At 36.9% G+C, this 21,754-nt stretch overlaps 2 protein-coding genes across 14 annotated transcripts in view; one reads left to right on the top strand and one right to left on the bottom strand.

Annotated features, from left to right (window-relative positions):
• Positions 1-4,793, bottom strand: part of LOC118018943 — a 43,922-nt gene extending 39,129 nt beyond the window's left edge. The window contains exon 1 of the mRNA XM_035017714.1: positions 3,768-4,793. Coding sequence (XP_034873605.1) covers positions 3,768-4,793 — 1,026 coding nt within the window. The remainder of the gene's footprint in view (positions 1-3,767) is intronic.
• The window catches only part of ADGRL2 (adhesion G protein-coupled receptor L2), a 191,988-nt gene continuing 173,219 nt past the window's right edge, over positions 2,986-21,754 (top strand). For 11 of the 13 annotated variants that reach the window (XM_035018165.1, XM_035018178.1, XM_035018168.1 and 8 more), the window contains exon 1: positions 4,375-4,509. The gene's annotated coding sequence lies outside the window, so the exon portion shown is untranslated. Of the gene's footprint in view, positions 3,039-3,238; positions 3,334-4,374; positions 4,510-21,754 lie in introns of those variants that run through there. The other 2 variants (XM_035018166.1, XM_035018167.1) reach the window with 2 other exon arrangements.

The raw sequence follows: 21,754 nt of genomic DNA, 5'->3' as shown, positions 1-21,754 counted from the left end.
GAACTCACAGAATAAAATAATCTAGTTTTTTAAGATTGCTTAAATTAAAAACACGAGTTTCTACAGTTGGAAAAAACATATATGGTTAAAATGTTTGAAGCCCATCAATCTCTCTAACCACATAAGCTAACGAGTTCCTTCTGTTTTCTTTGAATGAAATCACCATGAGTGGTTAGATGTTGATTTAACATAAAACAAATGGAAATGGGTGTTTCCTTTGTCCTTTGCAGAATTTATTTTTAAAAACAATTAGCAAGTATTCTGAATAAGTCAATGATTTTGCCATTACTTAAACAATAATACAGAATGAGTAGTTCATTTGATTGGATTTTAGGGAATGCATAATATACTCCAACTCCCCTTAACTTGCTAACATCTGCAGACATTATTAAGCTTCTCATTTCATTTTTTTTCTGCCATAACACCTGTATTGTTATAAATTATGTTTTGAATTGTCATGAAGTGTCAGGCAAATTATGTTTTCTGGATGTGCGTGTCATTTAAGGGTTCCTTTGTAATGGCAGGTTTGTGACTAACAGCTTAAACCTGAATATATCAATGCAATTAAAAGCTCTTTTTCAATTCTTCTTTGTGGACACAAAGAAGGTTGAAGCATTATTATGGGTAAAGTGCAAGGAAAGAATTAAAAATTCTTTAATATTTAAAACATCCTAGAGAAGGAATACATTTAGCTGTAATTTTAAAAAACATAGCAAGCTTATTATATTCTTCACAAAAATGTGTTGAACCCTTTGAACTCTATAAAATACACCTCCTATTGAATTAAAATTAAAAACTTGTATGACACATTTTCCACTCTTTATAGTTTTAACCCACTTCTGACAATTTCTTCCCCCTCCATGCATCCTCCTTTTTTTGTGTGATGTAGTAGTCTCTTCAGGAACATAGTAGAGAGTGACTCATCTAGGTCCCGAACATCAAAGAATGTCAGACCTATGAAATGTAGACAGTGGGTTCTTCCAGAAATTCTTTCTGAGTTAAATAAATAAGTAAATGAGCCAACATATGGCCTGCTTAATTCAGTCAAAAATTTCTATTGATTACTAACTAAGCTCACTAAATAAAAACTTCAGCCCAGGTTTTGCCTCCCAAAAGAAAATAGGATTAGACTGATCTATGCACTCATTGAGGCTTCTTGTGAATCATGCCGAGATGAGTCAAAAACCTTCAAAGATGAACAAAGGAAAGGGCTAAAATTTTTCAGTAAATGTAGATTATTATTAGTTTGACATATTTTGGTTTATAATCTTGAATAAAACAATTTTAAATTCTAGAAGAGACCATGATATAAATGACCTCCGAGGTCTGAGAATTTTATAATTTTGCCTCTTCAACTAAAGTAGCCTGATTTAATTTTCCTAGGTAGATCTGTTGTACGTATAATTTTGACACGTTTAGAAACCTTAGGTACATAGTAAGGTTTCACACCAGCTCTGCATACGTGTTTTTTTCCAGACGAGGCTTGTGTCCTGCATCTATAATATTTGAATTATGCTATCTAAGAAATTCCAAATGGGAGTGTTTATGTAGTTTAAAGTACAAATGCTCTGAGTGGCTACTCTTGTCTTTTGGAATGGTGAGAATATTAAAACATCAATACATTAAGTAGAAAGAAGTTTGATGATCAAGGATTCTTGTTTTGAGAAGTATAATGAATCAACCAAAAGAGTACATTTCGGTTATTTGCACATGTGTACTTTTAACTTATGATTCTTTACAAGTTGAGAACAAACCTGACCAATAGCTGGATTTACTTTAGTACTACAGATACCTCGCTCTGTGACAAAATACTGACAGGTATTTAGAGGCTTCAAGTCTTTTGAACAATATGCTGTTGACATTTTAATAACATTGTTGTTTGAAATGATTTCTTAAGTATGATGACTGCAACATACCCGCAGCAACAAAAAGTACATAGTTTCTGAAAGCAAAGACGCTCAAGTTTCATCCTATTTTCTAGAGGTTTTAAATCTTGATGAATCGGTTTCTCTTGAAAACCAATGGAAACAGGCTTCTTTAATTGAGGGCTGCATTCATTAGTTCTGTCAGTGATTGAGAAATACGTCCTAAAACTTAGTGACTTTCAGCTTAGAGATTTTGTAATTAAAAAAGCCCCCAAACCAAAAAACACCCAGTTTTGATTTCCCTGGTATGCAGAGGACACTTAAACTGGCTTTAAAATATTTTTCAAGGGTGATTTGTCCCGGCGTGATCTGCTCTCTTCAGCTCAGATCCATCGTTGGCGCTGCCTGGTTGTTCGCTGACACTACCAACAGAGAGGTGGCAAGGAAGTGTGGTCAGAGGACAAGAGCAAAGGCAGTCTCAATGTAAGGAAATGAGGGAAACAGACCTAACAGCACGATGAATGCACTTTCAAGTAAAGAGCCTTGTAGTCTCCTTTCCTTCCTTCGCTTACCCTGGTGGATTTAATCAAAAACAAACAAAACGCTCTTGTGAAATATAGTTAATAAAGTCAAAGTTTGGCGAGGTCTCTGTAACTACAAAGAAAAAGTCACCGCAATTTTTAAAAATGTAACTTTCATTAACGAGCGCGCCGGAAATCTCAGGTATCAAAGACGCATTAACCCTGGAGCGTCCCCAGTGCGCGGCAGCCCGACGGAGGCAACCGCGGCAAACAGACGTTCTTTTCTCCTCGGAGCGGTCACACAAAAGGAGGGCTGCGGAAACTAAAAGTTTGGAAGCCTCCGGCTCGCTGCGTGGAGAAAAGAGAAAACCTGGAGACGGGGTGGGTAAAAGACGCATCCTGGGCGCCTCTCCGAGGTGCAGGCAAGGAGAAAGCTCCTGGGCCTGGAAGGAAGAGGGGAGGGGAGGGGGGCCCCCGAGCCGCTGGCCAGCCCCCTGCGCCCCGCCTCGGAGGCCCGAGCGCCGCACTCCGCCGCGCTCTCCCAAATGCCCTTCACCCCGTTCCAGAAATAAAATAAATGTTTTTAAAGCGCGTGTGTGTGGACAGGATGGAGAGCGCGCGCCGGAGGAGCGCGCGGAGGACCTAGCGCGCAGTGAGTGGAGTTTGGGGGTAGGGGTCGGGGTGGAAGGGGTGTGTTGATGGTGGGAGGGGGAAGGCTGGATGCCGAGCCCCGGGACTGAGCGGGGGGTGGCGAGCCGACGGGGAGGCAGAGGAGGGGCGCCAGCCGCCGCAGGCCGCCTCCGGGGCGCGTTCCGAGGCCGAGTGCGCGCGTCCCTCGCCGCCGCTGCCCGGACAGCCCTGCGGCCGCCCCGCCGGCGGAGCCGGGGCCGGCCTGTCCTCGGGCGGCTGCTCGGCCACCGCCGCCGCCACTCGAACTGCTCGAGCCCGTAAGTGTCCCCTTTCGCTCCCCTCCCTCCTGCTCGGGCGCACCGCCGCCGCAGCTGCTCAAATGGAGTGGAAAATGGCCATTGGGCGGCAATGAGTTATAGATTATCTGCTCCACGTTTTGTACTTAGCTGCCTGTAATCTTCTTTTGAGTTTGCCTGAGCCCCTTGCTGGAAAAATCAGGAGGGAGAGATTTGTCCTTTGCCGCTGTACACGCTAATATGTTTATATGATCAGTCAACTCCGGAGGCGGGGGTGGGTAGGTGGGGATTTGGGGAGGAGGAGGCTGGAGGTGACTCCAGTTCAGACCTCGCCGAGAGTCTGTGTCAGGACTTCGCACTCCCCCATCTCTCTCCCTCTCTCTCCCTCTCTCCCTCACTCTCTCCCCGCTCACACACACTCTCGCAGAGGTGCCGGAGCGAAATCGGGAGCTTACCGGAGAATTCCTTGGGATTGTTGGGGGGCATCTCCCCTCCGTAGCTGTGCGTGGCGTGGCTCTTCTGTGCACCTCCCTGCTTTCCCGAGCCAGAGTCCTCGCCTTCAGCCTCTCGTGGGGCAGCGGCCACCGCTCAGCCTCGGCCCGGAGCCCCGGAATGTGAGGAGGGGCCGCCGCTGTCTCCCGCCCCAGGCCGCAGGGTCGGCGCCAGGGATGCCAGTCCGGCCCGCGCAGACCGCGGGCTGAAGGGCTTCGCCTGACAAACTGCGTTGGCCTCGCGCCGCCGGCGCCTGCCCGCCCCTCCCGCTGCTGCCGCTCCGAGGGGACTCCCAAGTCTGCGCACCTCTGTCGGGCTTTTACCTCCGCCGCTCCTTTCGCTCTGGTTTCCGAAATTTTTGATTTTTCTAAGGGAGCGTGCGGTCTGGGGTGTGCGCGCGTGTGTAAAAGACCCCTCTCGCGGAGCGGCGTGTGGGAAACTGCGGGAAAATGTTGACCTAACCCCAGGAGCCGCCCGGCGCTGGCTGCTTGGCTGGAGGAGGCGGCGGCGGCGGCGGCCGACCAGCGGCGCCGTGTCCGGCCGGCGAGCCGCGGCGCTGCCTCCGGCGCGGACTCGGCGGCCGGCGACCCGCGCGCGCAGCCGGCCTCGGCCCTCAGCGGCCGGGGTCGCCGCTGCCCTCCGCTCCTCTCCCCGCGCGGCCCCCGCGCCAGACGGCCCGCCCCCGGGGCGCGCTCGCAGACCGAGGTAAGAGCCGCAGGAGCGAACAATGTGCCTCTGTGCCGGGCTTCGGAGACCTGTTTGCTTTGCGCCTCCTGCCCGGGGGTGGAGGCTGGAGGGGGAGGGAGCCGCGGGTGAGTTGGGGCTCGGCTGTTTGTTTCTGTTCGGCCCGGCCGAGTGGGAGACCCGCGCTGGCTCTTGCTGCCCCCCCCCGCCCACCTCCTCTCCTCGGAAATCGATACGCAGAACTCCAGTCCCGTCCAGCCAGCTTCTCCTTTTCTCAGGGAGCTGTCGTAACGCTCTCTAGGCATCAGCCTGTTTGCAGGGGGCGTGGGGGAGTACGATCGGGTTATGCGTTTTTTGATTTTCTGAAAGCTTGGGTTGGAAGGGGCCGCTAGCCCTTTTACAGCCCGTCTGGGGAGGGGGATGTGAGGCGCGCCCTCCGTGGGGCCGCTCTGCTCGGGGTGCGGGGCGCGGGGCCCAGTCCGCCACCGCCCCTCCCGCCTGCAGACCTGTCCCGGGCTGTAAGTGGAGCAGGGAGGCCGGGCGCCCGGGGCGAGTTCAGGGGGAAGTAGAGGTGGGGGGTGAGTTGTTGCGGGTTGTTGTTTTTTCTTGTTGGTGGTTAGGTGGTGTGGAGAGGCGAGGATAACAGCAAAGCGCAGCCAGATGTGGCCAGGCCGGCGCGGGGGCTGGCAACGATTAGGGGCGGCCCCGCGGGGTGGGCGGGCGGACGGGTGGCGGGGCCGGCACCCGGCGGGCCCTGGGGAGGGCAGAGAGCCTCCCGGACCCGCAGTGAGAGGGCAGCAGCGGGCCGCGCTGGGCCTGTGGGAGAAGTTCCCGACCGTGGGCTCCTGGGGTGGCTGTGGGGCTGGGAACCTCGGGAAGCCTGGTTTGTAGGATGGGGGTGCCGGGTGGGGATCTGCGGGGAGGAGAAGGCGTGGGAGGGGCGCGAGGAAAGGGGAGACCCCCCGGGCTAACCGAGCCTAGGCTCCTTGATTGGCTGGGATGACCCGACCCCTCCGGTAGAGAGGCGAGGGCGGGCGAAGCGACAAAAGCGTCCTAGCATTGGGGAGGCACGCTTGCAGGACTCCTTCGCTTGGCATCAGTAAAGTTTGTTCCTTTCGCCAAACTGCGGGGCTTGGGGTAGGGAAAATCGCTGGCAGCTTTACTGTGTGCCCAAAGTGTCGCTGATCGGAGGCTAAAGGCTAAGGAACGTATGTCTTTCGTGTATATATATATATATTTTATTCTCTCTTCATTCCGTCCTTTAAAAACATAGTTGGAGGGAAGAGTCCTGCGGTGCGGCTTCTTTCCTGGTTTTCTACGGACTCCTCCCCCCTCATCCTTTCCCCCTTCCCGGGCCCTCTCCATCCGATCTTCCTGGTGCAAACTGTGTTGTCTTGCATTCAGACCGAGGAAATGTTTTCCTCCTGTTTCTTGAAAGGTGTCAGGCTGCTGAGCAGCTCCCTCAAGCAGCCTGGAGCGTCTGAGCCGCACCACCGACCAGATGGTTCCCGTTACAAAGGCCGGGTTCTAAGGCACTGTCCTCCCCGCCCCCGCCCCAATTCTTAAATTTTCTCCTGCCGCCTTTACGGTGCGTGTACTTCTCTCTTCCCCTTTCCAGAGGCATAGATTTAACGGACGCTGTTGGTTCATTCATTTCCCTGTCAGTGTTTGTATCTGGAACGGGCCGCACCGAGTTTGCTCTTTGCTCAACTCGAGTTGCACAATGGAGAAAAGTCACATCCGTTTGGTAAATAATTTCCTGTTGGGATGTCTCTTACTAAATCAAGTTTGATCTTGGGCAGACCTTAAAAGTTGGGTACTAGGAGGCAATAGGCGTCCACAGCAGAGAAAAAGAATAGTTTCTGTAGTGTCTTTAACAACATTCCAAATTGTTATGGGACTTTTGACCCAAGTAAAAGGTAACTTGGTAACTTTAAATTTAGTATGTTTATGATATTTGGAAAACCTTATATAAGAAAATCTACTTCTGTTCAGGTGTGTTGTGGAACTTTTTGTTGTCCCTCTCTCCACCCTCCAGGAAATTTATGCATGATAGAGAGAATACTGCAGAACAAATGTTCTGTTGTTTAGTTCCTTCAGACATTCCGATTCTCTCCTTTTGTTGCTTGCCTCTAAAAGAGGTGCCATTTCACATCATTCTGCACAAATTGTTTGAATTAATGCAAGTGTGAATTCTTACCGTTTGAAGGGGACTATTAGCATATCAAAGGTTTCTTAGCTTCAGCTCAATTGAGAAAACTTCAGCCTGTCTTCCATTTGCTTCCAAGCAGAGGCCCAAAGGGCAATGAGAATTGTAAAGGGTAAAAATAGGGAGGTGGATTCAGGCTGTGTTTCTGAACTTTCACTGTTTTGTAATTATGTGAGCGAAAAACATTGTCTATTGCTGTGGAGCCCTTGCAAATGGCAAGACAATTATTTTCTATTGATAAATGGTTTGTTCCTAGAAAAAAGGTGACCTTTTATTTAATGATAGTCACTGTTGCCTGTCTTTTGGGGTCCCTTCAGTGGAAGAGAGTGAGAAAGCTTTTCCTTCTAACTTAATACTTTTCTAGGGCCTACACTTTGTTATATTAGTAAAATGGGGAAGAAAGCCTTTTAATTAGTCTATAAAACAATAGAGATCTTGTGATAAAGGGACACTCATTTTTACGCCTAGGAAACTTATTTTTAATATCCTTGCTAAATTAAGGGGAAAATCAATGGAGCGTTTGAATATTAAAAACTCAGTATGAACTTTGTTAATGCAACTTCTGCAAGTGTAAATTTGAGAAAGGGTTCTAGGTGATACTCAGAATATTTGTGAATTCTAGTTAGTAGTAATTCTTTTTGAATATTGATTTTGTCTCAGAAGTTTTGTATTTTATCAAACACTGTAAACTGGAGAATTCAGCTTACAGTTGGTTTATTTTTCCTAATATTTATAGCATATTTGTTAATGCTTTTTTTACATTTGCAGAGAGATAAGTTCTTTGAATTTCTTTTAACAACTCAATACCCATGAGTAAAGAAACAAGAACAAGTACTTGGGTCATTTGGGTCATTTTATGGCAAGCAGATGGGTCAAGGGAGAACTTTTTTCATCAACTTCTGCGGAAGTGTTGGTTTTACTTATTTAGCTCAAGATTTCCTAAAGCCTAGTCTTAAGATGAAAATGAACCTCAGAGAAGGTTTTGGAGCCCATATTTTTTATACTTTTACCTTTGATGGTTAGTTGATTTTGAACATAAGTTTATATTCTTTCATTAGAAGTGGACTTTTTTTTTTTTAACTAATGTTCGGACCTCCTTGTTTTTCATTCTAATACTGAAAATTAACTCTGATGAACAATTTGGGAGGGAAAATATCATTACATTAATTGCCTAACATTTTTGGTTTTTAGTTTAGTAAGATACTTTATTCAGACTAAGAGATTTTTTTTAGCGCCATTCAAATTGTATATCATGCCCCTGAAATCATTTTATGATAGTTTATTTATCTGGTCCCTTCAGTTGTCTAAGAAGTACTTTTGAGGTAAAAATGCACACGTTGATGTAATTGCTATTATTGCACTTAAGTTGCTGTTAACTAGTCTGCTTTGAATGCAGAGTGCTATAAAGAAAACATTATCCTTTAGAGCTATTAGTGATAATCTAAAAATTGTCTTGAAAACATTGTTCTTCATTTTATATGATGGTGCTCCTGAATTCAGCAAATCTCTGAAGGTGTAAAATGCAGTGAAAAGATTTTTTCAACATTTCAATGACAAAATTGGACTACTTAGAGAAAAATTAATGTGTTGTAGAAGCACTTCAGCTGCCATTTTCAATCACTGTGGGTTACTATGTGTTGGCAACAGAAAATGAATTTAGAAATGCAGATAGCTCTGGGAGCAGGTAGTTGGAGAAATCAGAATATTAAGTCATGTGGGGTAGAACAAACCAATTACTTCTGGTTTTGACTTGAGAATTTCCAATAAATAAAAATTTTTCAGGCTTTTGACTCTGCTTTATTAATAGACTAACATCAAAGCAGACAACAAAACTTCCAAATGTTATAAAAACTAATATTAAATATACATATCTCACATAGAGTAGTACTACAAGTCTTAATTTTAAGACAAGCATTGGGGTTTTTATTGCCTCGATTTTCACAATCAGCAGAAACGTTAACACCAAGCTTCTGGGTGTTTCCTTTCTTAAAATATGCAAGAGGAAAGCTTTAAAACCAAGGTTTACTTAAGGTTAGATCTTTATTTGATCATTATTGAAGCTTTCTGTGTTTTATTAAAAAATCTAACATAATATTTTAATGTCTTAAGTAATACAGGAATATGTGAGCTAAGATTGAGAAGTTGGGAAGGTCAAGAGGTAACTGGAAGTCTGTACACCATAGTAATAAAATGTTTATTGCTGTATTTTCTATCAAAATATTTATTTGACCTAACTTGTGAATAAATAACTCAAATCACGCTTTATTGATAGATGTAGTATGAGATGAAGAGAGAATTACAATTTAGGTATGGGCTACACACACTATACATACCTGAGAGAAATGTGTTCTCATTTTAATAAGAATCCATACCACTTGCCCAATTGCTGATATTTAAGAGAGCAGATTAACTGTATTTAGATTAGGAATGAACATTCTTGGAAATTTGAAGAATTCAGTAATTGAAGAATTCACGTTTGCTATTTTTACCAAAAGTCTCCTCAAAGACTGTACACTTTGCCTCTTCATGTCCACCGTATCTGATTTTGAGTCTTGGAGAGGTACACATTTGACATCTGTCTGCTTTTCTGTGGAAAAGGTTCATGTAAAATTAAAGTGGAATTATTTTCAAACTAATAAATTCTAGAAATAAAGTGCATGATTATGAAGAAAGGTTCATCAAATTATTTGCAAAAATACTTAGCTAAAAAATTTTGCAAATTGATGGTTTAGATCAAGTGTTAAAAATAGCAACTTTAGCTCCTAGACCTGAAAAGGCCTTGAAATCCTGTTTATGTTTTGGTCATATCAGTTCTTAAGGTAATTTGTTTAAATATTAGTTCATATTACCTAAAAAGATAACTGTTTTGTAACTATTTTCAAGAAAGATTAAAACATTTCTATTTTAAAGATAGATTAAAATCATAGCTTAGTTAACTTCTCTCTTACATAACACTAATTAGTCTATAGCCCCACCTAAATATTCATCTCTTCAAATAATTCTTGATTGAAGGTTGAAAGGTTGAAAAGTATTTAATCACCCCGATTACTGTAATTAGACTTGATGTTATCAGAAAAATTGAGACTGTTCTCTGAAATCTTTTTGCAACTCAAGATTGGTCAAGCAGTGATTTTTTTTTTTAATGCTTTAAGAAAAACTCTTAAGAAATGGGTTATTTAACATAAAGATAGTTAATGATTGGAATTAGAGAATTAGAATCTTAAAATGATGACATTTTTCTTGACCTAAGTGTGAATAACTTTGAAAGAAGAAACTATATAACTGGGGGTCTGTAATTCCTAAATTTTATTCAGGACGTCAGTGTGGTATTTTGACTTTATAGGTTTTATAATGTGTATATTATAAACAGTGAAAATCTCTTTATGCTCTTCTGACATAAGTAGAGTTTTTTTAAGTGGGTCACTGTGTCATAAAAGGTCTTAACCAAAAATACTTAAAAATCTTTTTACGTCATTTATCTGATAGATTAGGCAATGATTTGCAGATATTTTCTAATATATTCTTATGCAATGATTTTTAAAGTTATTTCTTAAGAAGAAAATAACTTCCCATATATTGCCAATAAAAATTATCTTTAAAAAAGGTAGATCGAGTGAAGGAACCTAGCGCTTAACACCTGCAAGTAAAGTGCAGCTTACAGCAAAATACTATTGATTGCTTTGAAACACAGAGCAAGTTTAAATACAATTTGTTTAATTACAACAAAAATGCAGTTTTATGAAGTAATAGAGTTTGTCTTCATAGAGAATTTTATGGCATTGTGTGGTGGTAAGTAATATCCCATCACAGTTGTATAAATTTGTTCCATTACCAGAACGGCTAAAAGAAAAAAAAAATCAATTTACATTGAAAAGCAACAGAAATTAGATTACCTTGGTTAGTAGGAACTTGCCAGCAATGTCTAAATTGCTTAATAATATCAAAAGCTACCATGTTTCACAGTGTAAGGATATTGGTGCCTGTTTTAATATGCATATATCTTCTTTACTTGGTGACTTTTGTTATGTGAACTTTTTTTTTTTGTTTTCCGTTTTTGTTTTTATGGAAGCTGTTACATGAAGTCCAAGAAACTATTTCCACTTGCATATTCTTATTTGTTTTAGAAATTTGCTTTTTGTTGTTGCTTTTCTGGATTTCTAGAATTTGTGATCAGCTGATATTTCAGATGAGTGTCATGAAATATCAGATGTAATTTTAGGCATCAAAAGAAATCTGGCCCATCAGTATGGATAGCTAGGTTATTATCAGCAACAGAAACACATTTTAGAAATTTTTATTACTGACTCTAGAATTATTAAGAATTTTAAGTCTTAATTCTTGTAGCAATAAGGTGGCATGGGATTCATCATAGCGGATAGCTGGGCACCTGTTTTATTACCACCTTGATTCATTCGGCACCCAGATTTACCGAAGTGCAAGAACAGGACACAACTGCTGCTCACAGCCACCCAGCTGTTTTTAGGTCATGAAGTCAACTTCCTGGAATTTCTGGGGAAACCAGTTGAAAAGGGAGGACAAATGTCACTTTAAATAGAGATGTTTAAATCAGATTTCTGCCTGAGGGTAAAATTTAGGTCTGTTTTAGCCCGGATGTAATGTCTCCCTCTACAGAGTACAGCATTAATCACTACCTGACAAGAAAACCTATGCTGAGCAAAATGGGCCCCTGTTGGTCTTGTCATTGATTTTTCCAATCTGTGAGGAGTACGTTATAAACATTAAAATTCACACACAGGGATTACACCTTAATCTCTGAATTTCAGTATTGAAATTAGTTGCCTTAAAAGAAGCCTACTTAAAGCTAAGAAAGAAAAAACTTTGGGAGACTTTTTGTAAGGATAGATTGAATATTTTTATAAAAATAGAAATATTAAAAAGCAGGCAGGTTAAGCAGAAGTTAACATCCTGAAATAATGACTTAATTCTGTTTAAGATGCATTAAGTAACTTCAAAAATGTGTGGGTTTTTTTTGTTGTTGCTGTTGTTTTTAATAAATCTGATAGTAGAAAAAAGAAGATAAAAATGAACTATTAGTTCTTGGCCATGAGAGATGGAAGAAGTTGAAAAGATGGTTAACTTCAGACTTAGATCGGTTCAAAGGCTTATTGTTTTATTAGAACAAAACTGGATAAATCTGTTTCTAGATGAATAATAAAATCTTTAGCCATTGTAGTGAAAAATGTGTGGTGAAAAATGCACCATGAAGTTCCTCATAAAATAAAAAGGGTTAGTTTTGCTCTTTCAATTATTAGGTAATACTCTTTAACTCCTTTCTTAATCAAATAAATATATAACACACGTACATATATAAGCATGGAATTTATATCCTGTTCCTTTGTATGTATCAATATTTATGACTGTTACTGGCTAAAAATTAATGCAAATATAAGTTTAAAATGTAAAATATGTATGATTAAAATAACTTTTTAAACCGATTTTGAAAATGATATGACTTAGTTAATCTCTATTTTGTTCTCAAAGGTATTTACTATTTTTGGATCACGAAATGCTTGTACTACCCATGCTTTGCATCATTTTGTAGGTATTTTTACATCAGCCCATGCCTCAAACAGATGATTGCCCTGGATTTAGATGACAAAATAATCTAACCCCAATTATTGTCAAAAATGGTTCTTGGCTGCTGGGGGTGGGCTAGATGACCTTGCTTTTGACTAATGGTTTCTATTGTAGAGGATAGTAAATAGCATCTATAAAAGAAGCAAAAGAGAGTTCTTTTTTGTTTATAAAGTAAATTCTAATTTTAATCGTTTATTCTTAAAATAGAATACTGTGACAACAGTTCTCCATATAATGAGGGAATCATTACAAGATTTTAGAAAAGGTCTTTAGTTGATATATTTCTGTTTTATGTAGATTATATTAACTTAATCAGTTCTCAACTACAATTTACATAGAAAATCATGTCCTAAATGATTTTCCTGTCTTTTTTTACTTTGAAACAAAGTATTTCTATTAGGAATTATTATTTCTTATTCCATTGGTACTTCCCATACAGAAATTTTATTCCTTTGCCTTAAAAGCCTATCATTTTTTTCACTGGTTATTACCCGGTTATTTATTAGAATTTACAGAAAACATGTTTTTATACAATATTTTCTCCACTCATCTTTATGTTCTTAATCTCGAGATGCTTATGGTATGTTTTAATTCTTAAGATTCCTGGTCTTCCTGGGGTTAATGTCCAAGAGAGTTTGGGAAACATTAATTTTGGTGATGTTGTAAGCCTATGCATTTGTATCCCAGTGATTGTGCATATTTTTGTAGAATTTGACAAAGCCTTAATGTATTAAATGAAGAATTGATGCACTTTATGTATCTTGTCTTACATTTAAGAAAAGATGGATGTAATTCTGAAACGTTTCATTTTGCTTCTTATCCATCAACAAATAAAAATTATACTGAAATTTTGATGTCCTAGACATTTCATTTTTACTAAGGACATTTAACTCTTTCTGTCCTTTTGAGTAATAGAGATGTCTCCCCCCATCTTTGTTTTTTCTGCTGTAAATGCTGTGATACCCATAGCCTTCATGGAGGTCACTTTTCATATTATCATTGGTTTTAAACTAGGCCTACAGCCTGAATATTTAAAGATACAAGTGAAACAAAATTTTATTTTTCTATAAAGTGAAAAACTCACTACAATGCTGCTTATTACAAGTTGCCTTTCCCCTTAACCTTGTTTTCTTTGTTTAAGTAGAAAAGAAATTTAACTGGTATCTCTGTATTGGTATTTTCGTATGTTTAGCATGAAAGTGAGCATATCTTTTATAATTTACATGTTTTTAATTAAGGATCTTAGTTTAAAAAAACACCTTATAATAAAAGCATATCAGTTCATTTATGGGTAAGTCAAATTGAATGCCTCAAATTTCTAGTCACTGCTTATATGCTATAAGGTGGTGCATACATGTTTGAAGGGAAAAATCAGGGGACATCAAATTGTCCAGTAATAATTTTTGGTAACACATTGCCCCCTAAGACTTTGAAAATATTCTTTTATTTATTTATTTATTTTAAAGATTTTATTTATTTACTTGACAGAGAAAGACATAGCGAGAGCAGGAACACAAGCAGGGGGAGTGGGAGAGGGAGAAGCAGGCTTCCCGCAGAGCAGGGAGCCCGATGTGGGACTCGATCCCAGGACCCTGGGATCATGACCTGAGCCGAAGGCAGATGCTTAATGACTGAGCCACCCAGGCGCCCAAGACTTTGAAAATATTCTTAGCTTTGCCTTTTTCCCCCCTGCTCCCTTGTCAGAGATGTACCTTATATCTGTATTCACAGAGAAAGGAATATGGTGAAGAGGAGAGTGTGCAAACACAAATCTAAAACAGATTTGAAAAAAATATGATGGAGGGGTAAAGGGCATTTTGCAAATCAAACGAGTTTTCTTTTTCTTTTCATATTGAATTAATGAAAATAAATTTATTGTTCAGAAAAATACTTCCAGATTTAAGTTTCAGAATTTTTCTAAATTCTAAGAAGAAAATGGTAGTAGTTACTACATTTATTTAAAATTTATCTTTATCTTTCACTGTAAGTCAATCCTAAAATATCACCTTTGATTGTTTACTTTGGGATCAGAAGATGCATCAGATAAACAGGTTGAACAGCTTTGATTTGGGTGGTCTATCATTTCAGGCTGGTGCTGTGTAAGCAAGGTAATGTTTTCTTTTCCTTGAAATACACTTTGTAAGAGTGGCTCTTGGGTGACTTTGAAAAGTTTGTATATCCTGCCTGCTCAAGCTGCATTCTTAACCAATCTGAAGGACAAGAATAATCATGTTGAACCACAAATTTTCAGAAGCAGTTATTTTAATCAGATAATTGGTAAGGAGGAGACTTTAGATAATAGTATTTTCATACAATGGTGACCTGCATCTTTACCAGGCAACTGCCTACATGTTTCAGATATTTTTGCTAACCCTTGTTATTACCTGCAGAGGGAGCTTGTATATGAGATAAAATAATCAAAGCAGTATCAATTGGTATTGCTTTTTTGAAAATTATATATTTTAACATATTTTTTATTTTTGTTTGAGAAAAATTGTTCTAAGGAAAATAAAGCATTTGGGATTAGCCAAATTATAGTGAAATTTAATATACTAAATGTCCAAGTATTTATCATTTCCTGTATTCACAGATTACAAATGTGCTTTTTACCTTTCCTTAATTAGTAAAGATAACTTGAAAGGTAATGAAGATAATGAATCAGACTCATTTTGAGATGCTAACTAGTTTTATGATCAGCCAGAGCTCTGGATGACTGTAGAACTGTGTCGTGTTTAAATATTGAATAATTAAAAGAGAGATGGGATTTTTTAGAAAATTTTCCAGATTATGTAAAATATTGTAAAGCGATCACTGAACAGTAAGTAGTAAATTACATTTCTCTTCATTTAATTAATAGATCAAAGTAGATGAGTTGCATTTGCTCTTTTCTAAAATCAAAAATGATCACTTTGGATTAATGACTTTTACTTGCAATAACGGACCGATTAATGCAGTGACACTTAAAAACAGGGAAACCACCGGTAAAGATCTAATATTAAATGGTTTAGAAAGTTGCTGAGTAACTTGGAAAAAAATGAATGCAGGCAAGATAGATAGTACTTAATTAAAAAACGGAATTATATTTATGAACACTGTGTCAGCTAAATTTCTCAGAAATTATAAGCCAGATACTCAGAAATACTTGAGAGTTTTCCGATCAGGTGTTTTGGTAATCAGGGTTAAAATCCTTTAGAAGCATTTGGTTCTTTTCAGTGAGCAAAATTTTTCACATCATATGTATAATTGTGCCAGGAAATTTAAGGATAAGATATTATATTAAGTTATCCTAAAAATGAACCTTTTTATTTTTATTTTTACATTTTAGTATAAGAATGTTATTTCAGAATTTGCTTGTTGGAAAAAAAAGAAAGGTTATCCTTTAATGCATTCTTGAAAAGAGATGTAATAGTTCATTTCTCTTCCTTAGTTTACCAAGGAATGATATGACAAGTAAAAATATTTATTTGGTATTTTAAGAAGCTTTGTTTCTTAATGAAATTCATTGTTGTAGACTTACTGTTTTATTAGCTAAGCCTTACTAATGTGAAAAGTCAGATTGTTACTGTTACACAGAATGACCCTCTAAGTAAGAAAACTGTTGTCTAATAAAGAGATTTATGGTACTGGCATGGGCTTTTATATAAGTATTAACCTCTCAGCATGGTCATGTATTATCTTAACAAGTCTATGCTACATTTATGCAGAGCATTTTCATACCAGGGTAAGAATATTAGCAACAGCAATTACACTTCAATAGGATTATGTCGGTATGTTTTTACAAAAGTATACAAATGCTCCTTTTCGGTAGAATTATTTATAGGCATCCTGTACTGCCAACTTCATTGTCTTAAATAATATGATAAAAAAAGATTTCTTATCATTGTTGGTGCTAACTATGATCGGCACCAGAAAATGGAATCTGATATTACAGTTCATTACCCTTTTCCCTCGAATATCACACCTCCCTTCACAGAGAGGTAAGGGTTACTAGAGAATTCATTCCAGGAAGATTGTTACATGAGGAACAGTAACTGTCACAGAGTGCATAACTTCTGTGAGGTTATTGGAAAGGCACAGCTAGGGTAAGTTCTACTTGTTTTGTCTCAAATTTGGAGGTAGACTATTGAGTGTTTTTTAAAGTAGTGAAATTTAAATCCATTGCAAAGAAAATGTTTCGTTGACAAGTTAATTAAGTTACTATTGTAAAAGTGTTATTGGTATTATATTGGGGATGTTTATGATAAGGAAGTTAATTGGCGATGTTTTACAGTTTAAAATAACCCTGACATTCTTTGTAAGTTATCAGAGAAATTTCTAGCAAATATTCTTGGATGAATAATAAAAAATATTAATTATGATATAATATCCTCTGCTCATTTATATATATGTTGAGTAAATGTGTATGTATTAAATTGTTTCTACATCTGTTTGAGCAGATTGGCTTTTTTTTAAAAAAATAAGCTACATTATGAATAGAATATAATATGAGGAATAATTCTCGAGATAAGGGCAGTATGTGTTACGAATGCATATTTGAAATAATCTTTTTAATATACATTTTATAAAAATGGAATTTTCTGTTAAAAAACTTGCTATGTTTATTCTCTTTGAACCGAGTCAAATATTTTAACAGGTTAACATTTTAAATGGAAGTTAATAAAACATGTAAAAAACCCTAAATAATATTTATTCAAAATTTATGTGTACCTATATGAAGAGTCTGGAATTCAAAACTATGAATCTACAAGTTTTAATAACTGTTGGAAAAAATATATTTTATATTGCTTTATTAATTTAAAAACTAAATTTAAAATTTAAAAACTATTGCTTTCATTTTAATTCTAATAATAAACAATATTAGTGCCTTTTTGCTTTTATATTTTCAAAGGCATAGATTTCATCAAGTTGAAATCTAACAAAGGTTTTTTAAAAGACTACTTTTTATTATGTACATTTTATTATGGCATTCACAGGATATTGCTAATTCAAAGCTGCACTGAAGAGTAAAAATGTTAAAATCTTAGAATATCAAATTTCTATTCATTTTTAAAAAGAATAAATTATAAGATTGCACATTTTTTTCTCCAGTAATTTAAACATGATTGTGTTACCTATGTATAAGTAAAATACAACACCTGAGGAAATAACTGAAATTCACAATAAAAATATTGATGCTTTCTATTCATGGATAATCTTGTCTCATGTTTGTATGGTTTTCATACTTTTATATAAATATGATTTTAATATAAATTTAAATAGCCTTTTTGAGACTTATAATTAAGGAAAAGAAGCCATTTACTCATTGAATTTTTATGTAATGTTTTTTAAAAATTAGTTTATATTCAATGCTCTTTAAATCAGAATATTGACTTGAAAGGCATTTTTGTTTTGACCAAATACCAGTCAAAGCAGAAAAGTAGTTGTTATTGCTCATATCAGAAGCCTGAAATAAAAATTTAGGTTCAAAGAAATAGCTTAACCGTAGTATTTTATTACTTGCCAGAGCATCATAAGGGATGCTTTGTTATCTCTTAGTAGTAATTACTGGCCCGTGGTAGCTGTTGGCAGATGCAAAAATAAGTACCTGGACCTTTGAAATTATTTGAGTTACATTCAAGAAAATCTTTGTTTTAGATCTTTGCTACGTGGGATTCAGATAACAGCTGAAATATGTTAAAGTATTTAAGAATACACTCTAAAAGCACTCTTCTGTCTTGGTCCTCTTCATAGGAATTTTGGGTTGATCAGTGCTTATAAAATATTTTGTCAAATTATGGTGACATAGAATTACAATGAACTTGATGGTCAAACACAACTCTACACTTTGCCTATTTTAATAATGTAGTACTCTCCCATACCTCCCATTTGTTTTGTTGTTTTTTTACTGATTTTCTTGTATTGTGTTACTGATATGTTAAGTGCAAAGTTCTCCTGACATTTCAGCCTGAAACCTATAACTGGTTTCATTACATGAGAAAAGATATTTTTTCAAAGCATTTATTATTCAGTCACTAATATTATATGATTAAAAAATTGAAGAACAAATCTTAAGTGTATTAGAATTCACATTTTCCAGAATTGGCTTTAAAAAAATATTTAGAATTGATTTTTAATAGCTTTAAGTGTTTTTAAAAATTAGAATAAGAACTCTTTAGAACAATACTAAATTGAATAGCCTTTAGTACAAGCATTGCTTAGGTGTTTGAAGAATATTGAGAATGTTATATATTACATACACTAATGGTCTCATTCCCTAGATTGCCTGTTAAATCTGGGAAAATCAGGAACATTACCAAGAAGGTTGCAATTAAATCACCACAATGTTAACGTTTAATTGAAAATAAATTAAAATATAGGCTTAATTTGTTAGCTTACTTTATTAAAATTGATTTTGTCTGTTTCTGAAGAATAAATCACCAACTCCTATTTTTTTAAACTGGTATTTTCAGATGTTTTCGTACTTAACACTTCTTCAGTATTTTGTATATTGCTTTATAATATTTTTGATATTTCCTCTCATAGAATGTTTTTGTTCTTAATAATTGGATATTATTCATTTCTGAATTGATGGCTGAGGGCCTTATTTCTCTTTTTTGAAAAAAATCAAATCACATTTTTTTTTTTATTTGACTTCCCAAGTAACATCCTGTTTGACCTCTGAAAAAGAGCAAGGTATAAATTTAGTGATTAGTATCAATGGATAAGTTTTTTATTTAATGTGGAATCATGTGGTGGTGGTCTTCAGATTGTTTCCATATGACTGAATATATATTGAGCCCTCCATAATTAAAAAAGGATATTTCCCATACCTTCATGTTTGGCATAATTTAACTCTTGTAAAATATTTTTTTAATGTTTGGTCTGATAATCCATCATTCATTATGATATGAGTGATTTTTTTATACCTGCCTGTTTTTGTTCAGCCTACAAAATAAAAACTTCAGTCCATGTACTTTTTTTCTCAAAGAAAATATTGAAAATTTTGATTGAAACATCTTAAATGACAGTTTGAGGAATATATATATATTTTGCCATTCTATAATTCGTGTTATGAATTAAGTGATTTTAAAAGAAAAAAAAGACAGTTTGTCTATAAAGAAGGATTTGTGTGGGCAACTACATAGTACAATTGATGCCTTTGATTGACCTGCCATTCTCCTTTGTTTTATTTATATTTGCTTCAACCAAAATATGGTAAGGCAAACATGTTTATGTTGTTGGCCAAGGATTCAGCATTGTCTTGATCTCATTTTTGGCTGAAGATTAGGCTGTCTGTTCTCTACACTTAGAAATTATGACATTATGTCTAAGACCTAAGTATCTATTAATTTTCTCTCCTTACCCTTTTAGAACCTAAGGGTTAGATAAAATTGTAATTTTACTTTTTTAGTTTGTTGACATTTTATTTATTGCATAAAAAAGATTTAAACAAAGTGAAAGGTAGGCAACTCTGTATAAGGGTAGGAATTTAGATAAGGAACTATATATAATACGTATGAATAATTCAAGTAGTTAGAAAGTTAAACTAAAAATATTAGGAAGGATTCCAGGAAACAATATATAATTTTGACTAAATAGTTAAAATTTTCATTAACACTGCTTATAAAGGTTAACTTTTGGACAGAATCACAACTATACCATTCAGAATTTCTAAAGCTCCTCTAATCTATTTGAAAATTAATTCCTTACTTACTAAATTGACTTTTTAATGCTGAGTACTCATTAAAGCTTTAATATTTTACATCATTTTAACATACAATTAGAAGTTGTTGAAATTGAAGTGTTTAACATCCAGGTTAAAATATTTCGAAATCACCTGTCACAGTGGTATAGAAACCGCCTTAAAGGTGGGACTTAAGTCCATTTTTTTTTATTATTGCAAGATTTGTAAGTAGATTGAAAAATATTTTAGTGAACAATTCAGTGCAAATTAAAAGCTCCCTATCTTTAGTAGTAAGCTTCTTTTAGATGGACTTTGAGTTTTATTGATTCTATGCAACAGATAAAGAATTAAGTAATAAAGCTAGAATACCACAGTTTTTGGTTTAATATATGTAAATATTACAAATTTTAAGAAATTGAAAATTGCTCTTATTTCTAAATATGGTAGTCAGAAATTTATTTGTATCTTTCAGAATATAGTGCATTTGATGTATTTAGCTGTTTAGGTGAAAGGCAGAATTTCCATCTTTGGAATTGTATTCAAGACTATATTAGTCTAATTAAAACTCCTTAAGCCAACTTTTCATTTATAGGGACATTTATAGGCTATAGCTAAGATCATAAAGGTAAATTTGATGAAGTAAATCTTAATTTTTGGTGGCCTTGTCACCCTTCCATGTTGTGCAATTTATAGTTTTCTCAAGGCCAGGGGGTATTACCAAGCCAGAGCGATTAAATTATTGCCACTATCCTACTTCTCACTCCCAATTTTGATAAATTGTATTAAGATATTCAGTACTAGAGATTTCTTTATAAAAGAATTATTTTGAGAATTCTTTAAAATAAAGGTGAAACCCAAATTATCTTTTGAAAAAATCTGATATTTCACATGTGGGTACATTCTCTTAAAGTCCATTATGCTTCTGTAGTTGAGAGCAGTCATTCTTGACAATGTTGCATGTGTATAAGTGACAGGTGAGGGCTTGGATTTATTTAATTCACCGTATTTATGCTTTGGATTTTACTTTCAAGATGTTATTTTTGGTTTCCTGCAATGCCACAGAGGTTATTATGGCAGCACATGTGGTTTTTAAAAATGTGAGAACTTCTAGTACTGAGTTTGCCAAAATTGCCAGACCAAAAGTATGCATTTGCTTGAATTGGTCTTAAAGTCTGTGTTTTACAATATTGATTGTATTTTATCCTTTACAAGAACAGTTTTATCTATAAGTGCATTTCATCTAGTTATCCATTAACTTCTGGGCTTTGTTTTTATTCATTTTGGGTCAACAGCCATTTATTAAGGCCCTGCCTAGAAAAATGTGCTGTGTTAAGGACTGCTCTGTAAGAGGCATGTATAATCTCATGAGAGAAACAGACATTTCCACAAATAATTATAAGGCATACTATAGTGACGTGCCAAAATGAAGTGTAGAGGAAAGGCTGTGGAATATAGGGTAGGTGGAGTGAATTCAAAATTGAAGTATGGAGAAAAGAGACTCCATTTAGGTAGAGAAAAGAGACTCCGTTTATAGGTAGACCTGAAGGCAGATAATGATTTCAGCAGATGTAGGGTTTTTGAGAGGCGGACAGGTCAGAGGTAAAGGCACTGGAAAATAAAGGGAGAAATTACAGGACCTTCAGGAAAATGTGTATGGAAGGTAAGAATCGCACAGAAAATGGAAGGAGATGAAAATGAGATGTTAGTTTGGGACATGATTATAAAGAGCCTGCTCCGCTAAAATTAGACTTTACATTTCAGCCATAAAAAGCTGTTAATATTTTTGATTGAGAACG

This window comes from Mirounga leonina, unplaced genomic scaffold (assembly GCF_011800145.1).
Source record: "Mirounga leonina isolate KUSES-001 unplaced genomic scaffold, KU_Mleo_1.0 Mir_173, whole genome shotgun sequence".
Classification (NCBI taxonomy): domain Eukaryota; kingdom Metazoa; phylum Chordata; class Mammalia; order Carnivora; family Phocidae; genus Mirounga; species Mirounga leonina.
This window is presented reverse-complemented; position numbering and strand designations above follow the sequence as displayed.